General features: G+C 40.2%; 1 protein-coding gene and 1 long non-coding RNA gene across 6 annotated transcripts in view; one reads left to right on the plus strand and one right to left on the minus strand.

Annotated features, from left to right (window-relative positions):
• snapc4 (small nuclear RNA activating complex, polypeptide 4) overlaps nucleotides 1–7,896 on the minus strand; it is a 152,578-nt gene extending 144,682 nt beyond the window's left edge. For 2 of the 5 annotated variants that reach the window (XM_064297540.1, XM_064297543.1), the window contains exons 1-3: nucleotides 7,601–7,894; nucleotides 7,038–7,175; nucleotides 4,424–4,464 (exon numbers count right to left, since the gene is read on the minus strand). In XM_064297540.1, coding sequence (XP_064153610.1) covers nucleotides 4,424–4,464; nucleotides 7,038–7,170 — 174 coding nt within the window. In that variant the 5' untranslated portion in view covers nucleotides 7,171–7,175; nucleotides 7,601–7,894. Of the gene's footprint in view, nucleotides 1–4,423; nucleotides 4,465–7,037; nucleotides 7,176–7,600 lie in introns of all 5 variants that reach the window. The other 3 variants (XM_064297539.1, XM_064297538.1, XM_064297544.1) reach the window with 3 other exon arrangements.
• Nucleotides 7,897–12,568: 4,672 nt separating this feature from the next.
• LOC135233083 (uncharacterized) lies at nucleotides 12,569–17,207 on the plus strand. The gene is made up of 2 exons (XR_010323756.1): nucleotides 12,569–15,583; nucleotides 15,815–17,207. It is a non-coding gene; the product is annotated as an uncharacterized LOC135233083 (long non-coding RNA).
• Nucleotides 17,208–19,755: the final 2,548 nt, after the last annotated feature.

The following is a 19,755-nucleotide window of genomic DNA, read 5'->3' on the forward strand; positions in this document are numbered from 1 at the left end:
TTATTCCCACCCATTATCTCCCTGTGAGAAGTGTGAAAAGTTCTTTCAAGGGGATTTTCTCTGCTACTTGATTTTAGGAGTACCAACATTCAAATAAGTATATCTTCTTCAACTATTTTCAGATTTCAATGTATGACACATCATTTGAAATCGTATAATCTGCAATTTCATAATCTGTACAAAACTGAAAAATGACCTTGCTCTACTTGAGGACCAAAACACCAGAACCTGTCACATATACACACACATACATACGCATACACACATACATACACATGCCTATACTCATACATATACACATACCCACTATCCCCCTCCCTCTATACATCCCCTTATCCCTCCCAGATGAGTGGCAACCCCCCCTTCCTTAACTCTTCAATCGTATCAAATCACTAACCCCTAATCCCTTCCCATCAACCCCTGTATCCCGCCACCAACCACCGCTGAAGAAAGAAAAAATAAATAAATCAATTTTAAAAAATAAAAATAAACTTAATTAATAAATTTTAAAAAATAAAAATAAACTTAATTAATTAATTTTAAAAAGTAAAAAATAAAAATAAAAAAACATAAATTGGCATCATATTTATAAGGTAGAGGTCCTTAACTTGATCTAGAATGGAATTCCAACTCTCTATCTGGTAATTAGCACCATTTAATCTTGCTGTAGAAAGTTCCATTGATACACCATCATGTAATGACTGTTTCCACTGGTTAAATGGGAGAGTACGTGGAGAGTGCCAACATTTTTTTTTGCCGCTGTGCTTCCTGCTAGCCAGAAACGTCTTTGGAATGCGTTTAAAGTTAATACATCATCATCATTAAGGAGCATCAATTTTGGACAACAAGGAATATTTATTTGTAGTACTTTGGATAAGTGTTTAGCAACCTGTTCCCAAAAGCATTTAACCATGGGGCACTCCCACATCATATGTAGGAAGGTACCAGTTACATTTAAGGAACAAAATAAGCAATTTGGTGAGTTCATTAGTTTCATTCTATAGCGTTTCTGGGGAGTTAGATAAGTTCTGTGAACAAAATTGAAGTGGATCAGCTGATGATTTGGGTTTCGGGATGCCATGCTAATATTTTTCCAAACTTTGACCCAGTTGATATGTTGTTGTATGCCAAAATCAGTATTCCAAGCCTGAATGACAGGCAATGAGGATGAAGATCTTTGTAATAAATCTTTATATATTATGGAGACTTGTCCTTTGGGTAAACCTGGTATTTTTTTAATGAAAGTAACTAAGGGGTGAATGGGTGGTTGAGACCATGGAACCCCGTAGGCCCGCATAGCAGACCGAAGTTGTAAATACAAGAAAAAAGCAGTACCCGGTAAGTTATACGTTTCTTTCAGATCTGAAAAAGTTCTTAAACCATGACCATCCATGACATCGCTCAGTGCATGTATACCAGAACTGACCCACTGATGAGCCACAAAACAGAGGCCTTTAAGAGGGATTGTGGAATAAGGGAGTCTGGGCATGCCACTTAGTATCCCAATTAAGTAGTTTTCCATATTTACGCCAGATTGATACTGCGTGAGCAATTATTGGGCCAAAATGTAATCTACACTGTTTCAATGTGATATCTATGAAAAGTATGTCCTGTAGGGGGGTAGGAGCAACCATATTTATCTCCATGTTTATCCAGGGGGCCTCACAATCTGAATCAAACCAATTTGCTAAAGGACGAAATGATAAAGCTTGAAAATACAGTTTAAAATTTGGTACAGCAAGTCCACCAGACTGTTTTCCATTTTGCAAAGTTGATAGTTTTATACGAGCTCGCTTACCTTTCCATATGAATTTTGATACACTTCTATGCAACTTATCCCAGTAACCACTGGGTGAAGCAATGGGAATCATAGAACTACAAAAATTAGCTTGAGGTAATATATTCATTTTAATGATAGAGATTCTTCCGGATAAAGAGACAGGTATATTACACCATCTATTGAGATCATCTAGGATTGACTTAAGAGTTCTATCATAATTTACCGATAAAATTTTTTCAATAGAAGGAAATATATCTATGCCCAAATATTTAAAGTGAGATACAGTAGGGATCTCATGAGTGGGGATATCTTTGGAAGGGATTTTAAGGTACATTAACGATGACTTGGACCAATTTATTTTATAACTTGAGATTGAGTTAAAATTGCTAAAAATATCAAGAAGGTTTGAGAGAGATTGAGAGATATCCTCAAGGTACAACAAAATGTCATCAGCGTAAAGAGAAATATGATGGTCAGAAGAATTAACAATAATTGGTTTGATAGTTTTAGATTGGCGGATAGTCTGAGCGAATGGTTCCATGGATAAAATAAACAATATAAGTGAGATCGGATTGCCTTGCCTACTGCCACGGGTAATTTTAAATGAAGGAGAGCAAATATTACCTGTTATAACACTAGCTGACGGATTAGCAAATAATATTTTAATCATATTTATAAATGTTGCACCTGGTCCCATATATTTTAAGACAGACCAGAGATATGGCCATTCTAAACGATCAAAAGCCTTTTCAGCATCAACAGAAAGAACAGCAGAAGAAACTTTTGCATTAGAGGAAGAATTAACAATATGAAGGAGACGGCGTATATGTAAACTTTTGACCCATTGAAAATCTGATACAGTACATAAAAGTTTAAATAAGGCACAGAGACAGAAGGCAGGTTATGGTAGCCAGTGGTATAATAACTATAGGAACCAAGAACCAAAGTACAAATTCTAAATACATATACCCATAACATATTGATAACAATAACAATTATGTAGTTTGCACTGAAGGATAGGTATAGATGTGACGCTACATGCGTTATCACTGGTTTGGTGCTTTTATCATTTTTTAGCAAAGTAAAAGAAATCCACTTCTCTGGGGCTGCTGCATCAGCAAAGATGGCCGCTTGCTTACTTTTCAAATTAGACTAATAAAAATGGACTGCATTTATATAGCGCTTTTATCCAAAGCGCTTTACAATCGATGCCTCTCATTCGCCAGAGCAGTTAGGAGTTAGGTGTCTTGCTCAAGGACACTTCGACACGCCCAATGCGGGGTTTGAACCGGCAACCCTCCGACTGCCAGACAATCGGTCTTACCTCCTGAGCTATGTCGCCCCACATAAAAATTAAACCAATTGTCAACCTGCTAATTAAGATGATTCTGATGTTTGATTTTTGTCAAAAAAACATTGTAATACAATGAAAAATGCTCATGAGTTGTGGAAATGAAATGTTTTATTATCTTGGCCATATCCTAAGCTACATGTACAATCAACGAGGACACACTGCATTTAAAAGCTAGCAAGGTAACTATAACTGTTAGGGAACCAATACTGTACATTAATTTACAATGGGTTAAATATGGCAGTACACAATACACCTGGCTTGCTAAGCAAGTGGGTTTATGATAAAACTATGTTGAAAGCTATCTAAAGAAGCCAAGAAACAAGACTGTTAGTTAACCAAGTTACCGTACAAACAGTAAGCTTTATAAGCTAGTGATGTAGACAACCAGAACGATGCAACCCTGTTCTGGACTGGTGCATCATAGTCCAGCCATTTCATGATAGCAAAGCTAAATTAATAAATATCTTTCAAATTAATTAAAAAAATAAATTACTTACCAGAACCGGTTGGATGTATAACCGAGACTCAACATGGTACTCAAACTGAAAATGGTACCTGCTAGATGTAGGCCAAACCAAGACTGAGCTAACTTCTTATTTGATTAACAATTCTAGATTATAATGGCTTCATCGCCACCTTGTGGCTGACATATAATGTACAGTGTGATGAATAAACAAACCGACGAGGCCAACCCATAGTCCACGACACCCGCAAATTTAATGACAAACACAGCCAGATAAATAGCCCATTAGTTACCCAAGGTGCATGAATCACGCAATCACAATATTCCGTGATACATCCTGCAGTAGGCTTCCATTTTTGAAATCATAAAAAATATGGTTTGTGGTATACATAAAGGGGTGTTGTAGGGAGACTGCACGAGACAGAAATACTTTGGAATTTTAGTCGAACTATACGTGTAGTGCAACCACATTGCAAATCAGAGCCCTGTGAATTATGTTTGCACACCCATCAGGGTGCATGGCCACTAATGCCTACACATGATAACATATTCCTCTTAAGATACTAAATTTGCTAAAGACTAACACCTGAAAATAACCTTCTGCCGAGTATGTCAAAGTTGTCCTTTTTGGAGAAAACTGTGCCAAATAAAATGCTAAAGAAGCATGTCTTCAGCCATATTTGCCATGGCTGTTGGCCTTGCTGTCCCAAAATACTCACTTAAGTGGATATGACAATAATGACATATCAATCCCAGGAAGCATGCCAAGTTTTTTGTTCCAGCTAAGAAAAATGATATCAGATGTTTTGAAATTTAGAACTCTTACCATGCTTACTGGCTCCTGCTCGCTGTCCTCTGATCCCTCATCTGTGTAAGTAAACAGGACGTTAAAACCAACAGATTATTCTAAAATGCATGTGCTAAGCATCCCAATCTCTAAAAAAGTATTTCAGAATTGCATTATTATGAAAAATTAATAGTGGGTGTAGTTAAAGGAAAGTGAAACCAACATGACAGAAAAGGCTTAGTATGCTTGGGCTTTAATGGAAGAGACCAGGGACCTCATTTATGAGATGTTTGTACATAATGCACGCATCGTGTACAAACAACTGTGTACACAAACTCAAAATGTACAAATGTTTCCTTGTGGCTATGCAGCTGCATTGCAGACTCAATTCATTTTTCCCCCATAAGTGACTTTTTTTTTTTCCATTCCCTTCACATATGGAGATGTACATAGGCTATTGTACATACAGACCACATATGTATCAGATTTGTTTTTGGGATACACACTGAGATGCAATGCTGTGGGCCATTAAGACGACTGCAGCCATATGCTTAGGTTTGGGGGAGACGGAGACAAATATTTTCAAATGGATTGGTCCCTAGACTGCCATAGCCTTATTCTGCCAGGGTTTTCCTTATCGCACGCAGACACCTTTGTCTCTTCTGCTCTGCTTGCTAATCTACCATTTGAACCCGCTAACAATGTTTTTTTTCTCGTCTTCCTTGGCTCTGGGCACCTGCCCAGAGCTCTAGCCCAAGTTTTCTGAGCACCCCCCCCGGCCCGGAGCTCCAGCCCTAGACCAGCTAGACCAGCTGGGCACCCCCACCTCCTGCCACTGTTGATTTTCCATAACAAATCGGTGCCTGCCCACGGCAGATGGGTTCCGCCTCTGAGTCCGGTTCTGCTCGAGGTTTCTTCCCGTTATCAGTCAGGGAGTTTTTCCTTGCCACTGTTGCCGTAGGCTTACTCTTTGGCAGTCGGTTCTCTGTAAAGCTGCTTTGTGACAAAGCTCCTTTGTTAAAAGCGCTATACAAATAAAAATTGATTGATTTAGTAATACGATCGTATTTCAGGCTAGAAAATAACCCATTAATCCAGAGAAATTGCTACGTTGTCTTAGAATCTTTATCGCAACAGAATGTATCAAGGCTGGCAGCTCGGATCAAATTTGTTGTGACAAAACAAATACCTGAGAGGCTGCCTGCGTGCGTGCCTCCTCCAAGGCGTTACGTCATTGTTTTGCAATGCACAGCTGTCGTAAAAACATGCTGGCTTCGATAAGCGGAATCGATAAGCTCGGAGGCATACGATTCCAATGAATAGGACAGCTTGGAACTGGTTCTCGTTTCCCATCCCTATTTAAATGTGCCCAGCATTCCAAGGCTTGTTGTAAGATTCAGTAGCCAATCAGGACTTGAATACAAGTTTTTTGTAGAGTGCAAAAACTTTGATATTATTTATTTTAATTGAATTTTATTTCTTTTGTTGTTGTTGAAAACATAGCATTCCAAGACTGTACATTGTTGTCAGATTCTTTGTAAGACTCTATGGTGTAAATAGTTGTAGATTTGTTTTTAAATGTGTGTTGAATAAATTACTGCTAACAACATTCACATTACGTAGTCATATTTTCAAATCTCCAGTCAGCTTTTAGCACTGACTTAATTTGGGCCCAACAACTGTTCTTGGGGAAACCCTGAATTCCCCATTAGAATTCACCAAAATGAATCATTTCACAGCTGTTCTTTTAAGATTCTTCTTCTGGGGGGCATGCCACCAGACCCCCCTAAAGGGTTGCAGTTCTCAGGGTTTATGCATTTCAACCCCCACAATATTCAAACTAAAGTTATGTCCTTAATTTATAGCAATGCACATAGTAATAATTTTGGATAGGTTTGGAGACACTGGGTACAATGCTTGCTTTTTGCTTCATAGATCCATAGTAGTTCCACATATTACGCTCAGATTTTGCACACGTGGTGAAGGCGTTTATGATCCAGGACATGTATAGATTTACCCATTTTATACATGTGAACTTTCAGTATTCCATTTCAAACCAAAGGCCACAACTTCATTTTTCCTCAAGATAACTACATTTGTATAAATTTCTACCTAAATTACAGATGTAAACTATTCCATTCAACAAAATTGGAAATTGTACAAGTGCTTTGCTTCATTATATATATTACTTCATAATATAAAGTCTCTGGAGTCATAAACAGAACACCCCCTTAATAGGCGAAGATTGGCCAGATTTGGCATCAGTTCGAAGGGGATAAATATTTCTGTTATTTGATATTATTATGGTGTAAAAAATAACACTGATACTGTGTCTAATCGATTATCTAGATATCTGTCGATAGTTCATGTTATGTCAAGGCTGGCCAGACGTCCGTCAGTGAGCCGGACAGTCCGGTATTTCATCCTGCTGTACTCCATCCGACTCAACCTCTTTCTGGACGCATATTGGTCCGCCATTCGTGAAAGCAATGCAAAACATGGAGCTAAACACAACACCAACGTGTTAGATTCATAAATTTCCTCATATTTACATAAATTAAATTCTCGCGCTTGATTGGTATAAAAAACTGGACAATGAATCCTTAAGTGATATAATGCGGTGACAGCTAAGGTGATTCGGGGAGCTACGCACCGTTTGAGTGACAGGAGTCTGACGAAGCTATGTGGATATTGTCACAAAAGTTATTGGTATCTACAAGGCGCTCAAGCGTCTCGATCTGCCGCTGAATTTTGCTCCTCTGTGCGAGGAGGTTGCCGGAGGCCATAGTAACTGAAAAATAAATATCATCATAAGTATCATAACGTTATTAAATACATCTAGCTTCACCAGCTTGTTAGCAGCACTTTTACATCTGCATGCCGACTATTATCTGTGCTTAATCTAATATACATGTATCTTCATTATTTTTTTCGATACCACACAATTTCACACAAATTTACCTACACACAATCTGATCAAACAAACAACTCGCCTAGCAAATTCACAAACAACGTTAAAATCGGGACTACAGTAGCCTACTTTCTGACCGACCAAAATTAGCTAGTTAGCTAGTAGACCGACCAAGCAAGTTTGCGTATGTAAATAAAATTTAAATTACATTGTAGCGATGGATAATACATTTACCAGGGAGATAATTTGTGTGACACGAGCCATTGTTTCAATACTCACCTAACTCAACAAAATTAATAACTCACCTTACTCCCTTGCTGTCTGACTTCTTTACCAGCGTGAAGTTAACCCGAATTAGAAAAGGACTTCCGGTTCAGATTCTCAACCAAATTCCAAAATAAAAGCCCACTCCAGTGGTCAAAAAAAACTTGGTGTTGTGCATCAATGCTTGACAGGCACAATAGCCTCCAAAAAACACAGAAAAACAACAGTGTTTCATATTATTTTAAAACATCCCAATTTATTTACTCACAACTACTTTGTGGATTGGAAGGTATGTGCACCCAGAACAGGCTATAACATGAACGTGTTACTTTGAACCTTTGAATTCCGAAAAAAAAGCGTAATTATGCAATTTAGCAGTTATATCAAAAGCTTAGAGCCCTAAACTAAAAAAAATGTCCAGAAACATAAGATTTACATTTTTGTAGCCATGGAAGGGGGTCCCGTACCAGCTGCAAATGCAAAAGAAGTGCACATGGACAGTACGAGTTCAATCCTCAGCTGCGAGCTCGTAGCTCCTAGCTCGCACCTAGGGCTGAGCTACCCACTCCCCGTTCCCAGTTTGCCAATTCCGAGCTCACACCTTTCACCTTGCACCACGCACCTCAGAGCTTGAGCGACCTCGAAGGTTTCACCTCGCAGCTAGCTTATCCAAGCTCGGAGCTCCCACCTCACACCATGCAGCTGGAGAGAGCTTGGAGCTCGCACCTCGCAGATTGTAGCTCCCAGCTCGCACCTCGCCACTCGGAGCTCCCACCTCCTAGCTCACTGATCCCAGCTACCAGCTCTCACCTTGCAGCTTATAGCTTGTAGCTCACAGCATGCATCTCAGAGCTCCCACCTCATAGCTCACTGATCCTAGCACCCAGCTCTCGTGCCTATCAGCTCACCCTTGCCCAAAGACCTCTTGTGATGTTAATTTGGAGAAAAATTAGAATATATCAATTATTGCAATGGTAATGTGCATCATTGTAAGATGCAAAAGGAAGGTTAAAGCTGGAGTAGGCAATTTTATGTTAGAATATATCTTATTATATCAATGTCAAGGCCATTAGAAAACGCTTGTTTGTGTAAAGGGCATAAACAGGGTGTTATTCTTGGGTAGTTTGTGTGGAGCTCTGGATAACTAGGTTACGTGTGGCAGTCTACCTATTTTGTATTTAGACTTATCTGATATTTTAAAATAGAAGTAGGCTTATTTATTTCAATTGTAATTTAATTAAAGGTGTCTGTATATATTTGTATCTTCAATTGGCTTATATAAAATAGAGACTTTCATCTGGAAGCATGGACATGGGGTGAGCATCTAAGTTTTTTTTAATTGGCTGTGGTTTTATCCAGGGGTTTACCTAAAAGTTATTCATGTAAACTCGGTTTCATTGGTTCAAATTTTAGTATGTTCACCAAGTTTGCACTGTAAAATTTTTTATTAAAAAACAAAAAAGTTTCCCTGCTGCTATAAGGAGATGGTCTTGTAACCTAAAGGTTGCAGGTTTGATTCCTTGGTGGGACACTGTCATTGTACCCTTGAGCAAGGTGTTTTATCTGCATTGCTCCAGAATATATCCAGCTGCAATGTAAATGCTATGCTGGGTAAGTTGCTCGGTATCTGCTAAATGCCTGTAATGTAAATGTAATACTAATAATTACACTTGAATGGTTCTCATTGTTTCAATGTGCTTTAATTTACTGAAGGTAACCTAACTCAATAGCTGTGATCACGAACTTCGTCATTGCCTAATTTATATTATACTGCATATAAGTATCTGATGTCACAATGATTTTTCATTAATTGCTACAGCTCAGCATGAGCTATATATTATTATCTATGTTTATACACAGTAGAACGGAGTGTAGCACAGTGGGTAAGGAACTGGGCTTGTAACCGAAAGGTCGCAGGTTCGATTCGTGGGTAGGACACTGCCGTCGTACCCTTGAGCGAAATTGCTTCAGTATGTATCCAGCTGTATAAATGGATACAATGTAAAAATGCTATGTAAAAGTTGTGTAAGTCGCTCTGGATAAGAGCGTCTGCTAAATGCCTGTAATGTAATGTAATGCAATGAGAACAAGAATGCTTAGTCTGTGAAATGCCAGAGGTGTCATGTTCGGTAGGGTTTCGGGGGGTTGGACCCAGGCACAGAGTGAAACACACGAAACTCAAGAGGTAAAGGGAAATAAAGACTTTACTACAAAAAAAGGCAAACACAAACAGGGAACAGAAAAGGCCACGATGGGCAAAACAACAAACTCAAAAATTCTTAAGAACTAAAAAAAAAAAAAAAAAAACACAGACCGGAACACAGACAGGTGGAATACACAGGCATATACACAAATGAAACGCAGAAAGACATCGAGATACACAGGCATAAACAAAGTCAGAAACACAAGGAACCAGCACATGAGTCAGGGAGACAAAGGACTTAAATAGACTCAAAAGAAACAAGACACAGGAGGGCACAATTAACAATCAAACCAGGACAGGGTGGGAACAGCGAGACACAAGCAGAAACAATAATAAAATAATTGAAATAATACAATTAACCAACAGGGGAACAAGCAGGACACAAAACAGAAGTGCCGCCATCTGGCAGCCCAACAAGGAAAAACGGAGACGGAAACACAGAACCATGACAAGAGGGCTCATTTCACATATCAAACTCCCCTATGGTTCCAATTCAGACTTGGCTCAGTAACTGTTTATATCAAGGCTATAGCTAAACACAATATATTGCTGTAACAATTAAACTGTTAGTAAGTGTAATTTAACATTTAATTCTCACTCTTACTGCACCGTGTAGAACTCTGGGAAGTAGGTGGGGCTAACTGGATTTTCCGGATGAGTTCATTGGGCATTGACTGACCTTACAATTCTCTATAGTGTTACAGTTTGTAGTTTGTAGTTGCTAACAAGTTGCTATATTGGGATGGCAGGTATGCCATCCCGCCAAGTTACGCCTTGGCGGGGGCATGCCCCATACCTATACAGCACCGAGAGTTTGGCACTTTTCAGGGTTCCCCACAGAAATAACCACAACAGCCACAGACACTCAGCCCTTAAAAACATTAAATTCTGTACATTCTGACCCCATTTCAACAGACAGATTTCATAAACAACTTCACATGTCCACACAATAAAGTCCCAAACTAAGGGGATTTTGCGTTTTCTCCTTCTTCTTCTTCTCTTTCTTCTTCTTCTTCTCATTCTTCTTCTCATTCTTATTTTTCCTGCCGCCTATCCCACTAACAACATGTCTCCCCATTGGACATTTTACCGACACCAGCCAAATCCTCACCCTCACGACCCAATCAAAAACTTGCATACACACGCAAAATACCCATACCTTTTTATGCTGAAACATTTCCAGTTTGAACAGCTAATTTGCCTGTGGCCAAGTGGGTAAGGTTACAATCTTCAGAACAGGGGGTCGTAGGTTCAAGCCCAGCTAGGGACACGTTTCTTTAACCTGCTTTCACCCTCACTAATAATTGTCTACTGCTTCTCAATTATTGCTTTTGCACCATATCTACCCGCCTTTCACCAAACTTATACACTGCATTATGACGTACCGTCTGCACGTTCAGTTATTAACCGGCTACAATATTGCAAAGCCATATGGATTCAACGGGAGCTCTTCTGTGCTTACTGGCCTGTGTTCGTCTTTAAAACCATGGACAGGTTTGCTAACGATATTTCACGCATTGCATAGCTATGTCATGGTGCTGCACTAACAAAGTGACAGACTGGTAAACCTCCGGTTGAAGGATTGAATCCCGCCTCGCCCTTAGCCAGATAATTTCCTCTTTTACACTAACGTTTTCTTACGCTTTTATATTTTCTTTACCAAAACTCACTCAGGGCCACTCATATGCATTTCATGACGGCAAATGTATTCCTTTTATTAAAAAGTTACACCAGTTCACCACTGTGCCATTTCTACTAACTATATTTCTTCACTTGGCTACCGTACAATACCTTCTTATCAGCAAACGCCACGTTTCTACATTCATGTCACCTCGCCCTGTCCTCTATCTAGCCACATAAAAACAATTACTACGTATGTACGTTCTGCAACTCCCCATTAAAACATTACATTTAAAACCATGACTCACTCATAAATATAACTACTAGTACCGAACATGAAAAAAGCACATTAGTGCAATAAGTTTCACACGTTACTTAACACCCCACTTTAACAGCTAATGCTCTATAGCGACTGTTATATATACCATTCCATGAGGAAACTAAGCATGCTCATGGTCACTTTATTTATGCTGTACTATAGTCTGTGATCATGTCAACCTTCACCTACATGCCCATTCTGCTAAAAACATATTGTTTCAACTACGCAATTTCATCATTTCATCCTAATTTCTCTCACACTGTTGTTATTTTCTCATATGCAAAGCCTACTGGGACATCTCCTACAGCGTCTGCTCCTATTCTGCACTATAAAGTTTTCCGGTTCTAGTTTAGCAAAACAGCTAACAGGATTCCCACCTGCAGATAAGCCTATCAAAATGCCTTATAAACCTTACAAACACTAAAAGTGCATCTCCACGAAATAACAGACAACGGAGCAGGAAAGCAGGGTACACAAGTTGCGACCTAGGCAGCTCTAATTCTACGGGCTTGCTGATTCTTTTTCTCAATCAAGGCTTGTTGGATGGCCGTCAAATCCATGAGTACATACACGCCATATTTCACCTGCGTTTCTGTTGCGCTTTTATACTTACGCCACAGCCACGGTTTTACATATATAGCACACTGAAACTGCTAAACAGTACACGCTCATCAGACTGTACAAATTCACACAAGGACAGCCATAATCCAAAATCGTTTCTTACAGGGTCACTTCGCATTTCTCACTCTCATAATAAAACGCTTTGCAAAAAGAAATGATATCTCATAAAAAACACATTTTCAACGTACAAATATGCCAAGTTACTCAAAAGTATTATTATCAAAATGACGCCAAGTTACGGTACTACAAACAATATAGGCTATCTTGCCTCACCGAAATTAAATAAGATGTATTCCAAAGCAATGCTACCCAATATTTCCTCAGTTCTTTCAAGTCACTTGGCCCTGTGTTCTGTAATCTTACCATTTTACAATGTCATGCAAACTTTGTGTAAGATCAAAGAAATTCATGTACAAAACTGCTGCTGAGTAACTACAGGAAGCATATTTCTCCAGAAAACATGTTTATACTTGCTTCTGAACTGAATTTGAGTACATGTACAAGTTATTGTACATTTGCTACGTACAATAAATACTGCATATAAAATACATATTGTACATACATACATAGAGACCTTCTTTATCATTTCCCTTGCAGCATGTTACATTCACATTTACGAACACACACTTATACCAAGACACATACTATCATTCATGCAACAGAAAGGCTGGGCAGCGAAATACATACATACCAATACAAATTGGACATATACACGCCTATTCAATTATTCTTGACTGAGAGAGAGCCATCCACACATATGTTTGGCCTGTCCACGTAGTGCATGCTTATACACACAGGGCCAAGTGACTTGAAAGAACTGAGGAAATATTGGGTAGCATTGCTTTGGAATACATCGTATTTAATTTCGGTGAGGCAAGATAGACTATATTGTTTGTAGTACCGTAACTTGGCGTCATTTTGATATCAATACTTTTGAGTAACTTGGCATTTTTGTACGTTGAAAACGTGTTTTTTATGAGATTGAAACTACAACGGCTGTCACGCGCGTGCAGGCAGGCTAGTCTGGAGACTTGAGCGGCAGTTGCCAGAAATGAGACCATTGTTGTACAACCCCAGTAGTATATATCCTACACTTTCTGTCAAAAATGATTTATGACCCCTGTGATTTATGACCCCCCTGACAGCTTGATTGACAGGTCAGTTTGACTGACAGACCAGTTTGATTGCCAGGTCAGTTTGTCAGGGAGATTTCTGACAACTCCCCAGTCAGTGTTTAAAAGGAGACATCCGTTTTGCCAGTGAGGTTTCTGACATTATACATTTATATGACACTATATATTTGTGTGCGGCATGTAGTGACATGTGTTGACCCGACCTGTTGGCTTTGTGTGTTGTCCAGGGCATGTCATGACATGTGTTGACCCAGACCTGTTGGTTGTAATGCCTGGGGACCCGTGAGGTTAATTATCGAGTTGGCAAGCGCATCTTGAGAAGCCTATGATGATGGATTCTTTCACTTTGAGTGAGTTGATTTATTTGTTCTTACAGAATTTGTTTTATTTAAAATTGCATGTAACGTTACAAACTTTTAGTGTTATGTCTGATTTGTTTTGTTTAACAGGTGGCCTATTTATTTGATAGGTGCTGCTGAACGCGATACCATTAATGCAATCAGTGAAATTCAAGGATTCGACTCTCTTAATAATAATAATAATAATAATACATTTATTTTATATAGCGCTTTTCATGAACTCAAAGACGCTTTACAATAAGTGGTACATACATACATACATACATGCATACATACATACAATGAAACAAAAAATTCAGAGAAAAATATAAATAAATAATTAATTAATAAATAAATAAATAAATAAATAAATAAATAAATAAATAAATAAATAAATAAATAAATAAATAAATAAATTTTAAAAAAGGGGGAAGACAAACATCAACGGAAAGCTAGGGAAAAGAGATGGGTTTTAAGACGTGATTTGAAGGAGGTGAGTGAGTCAGAGGTACGGATGTCAGGGGGGAGGGCATTCCAGAGTTTGGGGGCAACTGAGAAGGCGTGGTCGCCAAAAGAACAGCGCTGAGAGGGGATGGTGGTGAGGAGGCTGGCAGTGGATGAACGTAACTGTCTGGGTGGCTGGTAGGGGAGCAGGAGATCAGAGAGGTAAGTGGGTGCGAGGCCATTTAGGGATTTGTAAACTAGAAGGAGGAGTTTGAATGTGATGCGTGATGTGATTGGGAGCCAGTGTAAATCTTTCAAGATAGGGGTGATGTGAGACCGGGAGGATGTGCGGGACAGTATTCTTGCGGCCGAGTTCTGAACCAATTGCAGTTTGTGTAGGAGGCGGGAGGGAAGACCAGTGAGGAGTGCATTGCAGTAGTCCAGTCTGCTGGAAATGAAGGCGTGAATGAGTTTTTCTGCATCGGGATGGGTGAAAGAGGGTCTGAGTCTGGAGATATTGCGTAGATGAAAAAATGAAACCTTGACAGTGTTGTTGATGTGCTTTTCAAAGGAGAGGGATGGATTGAGTATGACACCGAGGTTGCAGACCAGGGGGGAGGTGGAGACAGGGGTACCTTCAATGGTGAGGGAGATGTTGTGTAGTTTTGTGAGCTGGGGTTTTGGTCCGATGAGAATTATTTCAGTTTTTTCACAGTTGAGTTTAAGAAAATTGTGTTGCATCCAGGATTTGACGTGTGTCAGACAGTTTTCAATAATAGCAGTGGGTGGCTGATTTGTGGATGTAGAGCTGATATAGATTTGGGTGTCATCTGCATAGAAGTGGAAATTGAGACCAAAGCTGCGGAGGATGGGGCCAAGGGGAAGCATATAGATGGTGAAGAGGAGGGGACCAAGAACAGAACCTTGTGGGACACCCTGTGTGACAGTAGCAAGATCTGAGGTGTGACCATGGATAGATATGAATTCTGACCTGTTTGTGAGGTATGAGTGAAACCAGTTGAGAGATGGGCCAGTGATGCCTAGGTGAGACAGACGGGTGAGGAGGATGTTGTGGTTGACTGTGTCAAAAGCGGCAGAGAGATCCAGGAGGATGAGTATGCTATATGCACCAGAGTCAGAGGATAGGAGGAGGTCATTTACCACTTTGGTGAGGGCTGTTTCTGTGCTGTGATGTGGTTGGAAGCCGGACTGAAGGGGCTCAAAGAGGTTATTGTCGGACATGTATGAACGGAGTTGGGAAGCAACAACTTTTTCCAGAAGTTTGGACATGAATGGGAGGTTGGAGATGGGGCGGTAGTTGGAGAGGGTGTTTGGGTCCAGGCCAGGTTTTTTAACCCTCCTGTTCTGTTCATTTTTTAGGTACAGCAAAAATGTTCCCGGGTCAATCCCCATACAGGGGGGGTTTGCAAATACATGAAATGAACCATTTTCATTTAAAATGTTGATTACACTAATTAAGGCCAGTAGAAGAAGTTTCATACTGAAAAAATAATTTTAAGTATTTTTCCTAGATTTTCAAACTTTAAAAAGGGTCAATTTGACCCGCAACATAACAGGAGGGTTAAGGATTGGGGTGACGGCAGCAGTCTTGAAGATGGAGGGGACAGCACAGTGGGTCAGAGACAGGTTAATGAGCTTAATACTTAATTAACTCTTGGTTAGTATGGTCTATTCATTTGTGTCTATGAAAGAAAATAGCATTTTGACAAGTGTCATTATTTCGCTATTAATTAAAGTTTTTAATTAAAAATTTTATTATAACTTTCAGTGTCTGGTGATATAATTACACCTGTATTGTGTGATCAAAGTGTGCCCGAACAGCAGGCTCTTGGTAAGCGTGGACCTATTCTTCTATCTCTTTTTTCATGAATATCCATTTTCGGTGATAAAACTGTATTATTAACGCTGGTGAATGCGATTTAGTAGGTCAGCAAAATATGGTACAATCCATCACTCCGCCACGGTTCAAATCACCGCAGCAAGGGGAGTCAAGAAAGTTTTCAGGCCAATCATTGGAAAGGCCTGCACCTGCTGATGGTAAAGCTGGAGGGGGTTCTAAGCGGAAAGATCTCATTCACAAGACTACAGGTCGGCATTTCGGCAAAGCGTTAAAATTCGTCGGAGGACAATGTCATGGTTGATGACAACTTGGAGCTAACAGTTTCTATAACACGGAGTAAGAACAGTGGGGTGTATAGAAAGCTGTGTGACCTTGCACAAAATGAAGTGATTAGCAAGAACAGAATTAATTTATTATGTCCTTCTAACATTTCAAATAATTTGTGTTTCACAATCATTATCTGGAACCGCAAGCACCCACCAACACACTAGAGAAGGTTGCTGCAGACACACATACACGCACAGGTTTTACAGTACAACAGAAAATAAGGTTTAAAGATGTTTCAAAGTTTGGGATTAAAATTGTTGTATTCTACAGATCGGGTACAAACATGTTGCAAAAATATCAGACAAGTGACATGCCACACAGCAGGACGGCATTCTTACATCTTCACGACGACCATTACTATATGATACAAAATCTTAAGGCATTCCTAGGCGAACCGTATGTTTGTCAGTTCTGCTATGCTGGATTTAGTAATCGCCGGGACCACAGTTGCAAGTTCAGTTGTGATGTGTGCAATGACTCTGAATGTCACAAGAAACCGAGAATGCCAAAATATTGCAATGATTGTTCAAGGTATTGCGAATCAGGCTTTTGTTTTGAGAAACACAAACAGCCAGTTTCCACGGATGAGTCAGGGGTGTTAGTGGCGCCATGTGATGTTACAAAGTATTGTAAGAAATGCAACAGATGCTACCATGTCAGTGTAAAAAAACCAAAAGCGCACAAATGTGTTACAGGGCGTTGTGTTCATTGCGGCGAAGATTTGTTACCAGATGCAGAACATAATTGCTACATACAACCTATCGCATTAAAAAAAAAGGAAACAAGTACATTTTATTTGACTTTGAGACACGATTTGAGAATGGCAAACACAGTGCCAACTTTGTCTGTGCCATCACATTTAACGGCGAAGAGTTTACAGGTGAAGGGGATCACTGTATTGAAAAACTTTTGAGTAAATTAAAATGTTCCAAGTATGTAGGTTATACATGGCTAGCACACAACGCTGCGAGATTTGACAATTTTATTCTCTTGGAACATTTTTCCAAAGTGGGCATTACTCCAAAAATCACCATGATGGGGTGTAGGCTGATTTCCATGTACGACGAATGTTTTAAGCAGCAATAGACAGATAGCTCATTAAGATAGTCATTAAGCCATTATTGAAGAAACCAAACCTAGAACCCGATAAATTGGAAAATTATAGACCTATTTCAAACCTTCCATTTCTTTCAAAATTATTGGAGAAAATTGTTGCTAAGCAACTAAGTGCATACCTTAGCTCTAACGGTATCCATGAAGTATTCCAATCTGGGTTTAGACCCCACCACAGCACAGAAACCGCACTTATCAAGGTTACAAATGATTTACTACTGTCAGCCGACCGTAACTCTGTGTCGGTTCTTGTGCTCCTCGACCTGAGTGCAGCTTTTGATACAATTGACCATGGAATTCTCCTGGACAGACTCCAGGCCTGTGTCGGACTTCATGGACAGGCACTTGCATGGTTTGGATCATACCTCTGTGACAGGAAACAGTTTGTCAAATTAAAAGAAGATGAGTCCAGCTCCTCAATAATGAAATACGGTATTCCACAAGGATCAGTACTAGGACCAGTACTCTTCTCGCTATATATGCTACCACTTGGCAATATTATCCGGGCACATGGCGTAGAGTTCCACTGTTATGCGGACGATACCCAAATTTATATTTCAATGAAACCTGGCGAAGCACTGCCGCTTTCACGGTTAGAGGCCTGTATTGTAGATATCAAGGTTTGGATGCTTTCAAATTTTCTGCTCCTAAATTCAGACAAGACTGAAATGTTGGTTTTAGGTCCCAAAATATTAAGGGACAAATTGTCTACTCTCACCTTAAACTGTGATGGTTGTTTGGCTGAACCTAATATGGTCGTTAAAGACCTTGGTGTCACCATTGATCCTGATCTATCTTTTGACACCCATATAAAAAACACATCCAGAATTGCCTTCTTTCAGCTGTGCAACATAGCTAAAATTAGACATTTCCTGTCAGTCGAGGATGCTGAAAAATTGATCCATGCGTTTGTTACGTCTAGGTTAGACTACTGTAACGCCCTGCTTTCTGGCTGCCCTAATAACTCGTTAAAGAGTCTCCAGCTTGTGCAGAATGCAGCTGCTCGTATCCTGAGCAGAACTAAGAAGTATGAGCACATTACACCAGTACTAGCATCGCTTCACTGGCTACCCATTAAGTATAGGATAGACTTCAAGGTTTTGCTCCTGACTTTTAAAGCTCTGCATGGACGTGCACCTGTGTACATATCGAACCTGCTCCTACCTTATAAGCCCACAAGGTCACTCCGATCTCAAGACGCAGGCTACTTGGTAGTCCCAAGAATTTCCAAGAACCTAAAAGGTGGTAGGGCTTTCTCCTACAGGGCCCCACTACTGTGGAACCAGCTTCCATTATTTATAAAGGAGTCAGACACAGTCTCAATATTTAAATCTAGATTAAAAACGCACCTCTATGCTCAAGCTTACAATCAGTTATAGTCTGGAGACAGGGTGCGAGAAGCCTGTAGTCATAGAGCTTTCTAGGTGGCAATCCTTTCCTTACTGTCACCTGTCAATCAGCTGTGACCCGACTTTACATGGGCTGGCTCTTGATAGGCGGGTATGGTTGTCTACCCCTCATGACTGCATGGGCTCTCCATCCCTGTCCTAGTAGATATGCAGCCATATTCTACTCCTGGCGGTGTCCCACAATACATACCACTGGCACTTACTCACTGTCTGCTATATTGCAAATCCCTTAACTGCTGTTTCCACCCTCTTCCCCACGCTGCCGGCGGGGCTCTTGCCCCAACCCTCGAGAGTGCTTCGAGAGTCCTCTGATCTCCCCCACCTCTGCGGTCCAGCCCCTCCTTCGTCATTGCCTCCACCCTGCCCACATCTGCCGCCACCTGCTGTTCCCCATCACCGCCACCTGGCCCCACCCATCATCTGAGCCACATCACTTATCATATCTTCTGCATAAACTGGCTGACATGCTGGTCACCAGTCGGCACCCTGAGCCGACCAGAGGAGGATGGGTTTCCCCCTTGAGCCTGGTTCCTTCCAAAGTTTCTCCCCATCTGCCACAGGGAGTTTTTCCTTGCCACTGTTGCCTTAGGCTTGCTCCTGTGGGGGTTTAGGCTAGGGCTGTCTGTAAAGCGTATTGTGACAACTGTTGTAAAATACGCTATATAAATAAAATTTGATTGATTGATTGAGCTACTCGTTTATCCCTATGCGTCTTGCTAAAATGGCCACAGCGTTAAATCTGAGCACTGTGGAGAATTTTAACAAGCAGGAAAATGACAACTACTGAGGCCCTTATCCTGACAAACAT

The sequence above is a fragment of the Anguilla rostrata genome, chromosome 10 (genome assembly GCF_018555375.3).
Source record: "Anguilla rostrata isolate EN2019 chromosome 10, ASM1855537v3, whole genome shotgun sequence".
Classification (NCBI taxonomy): domain Eukaryota; kingdom Metazoa; phylum Chordata; class Actinopteri; order Anguilliformes; family Anguillidae; genus Anguilla; species Anguilla rostrata.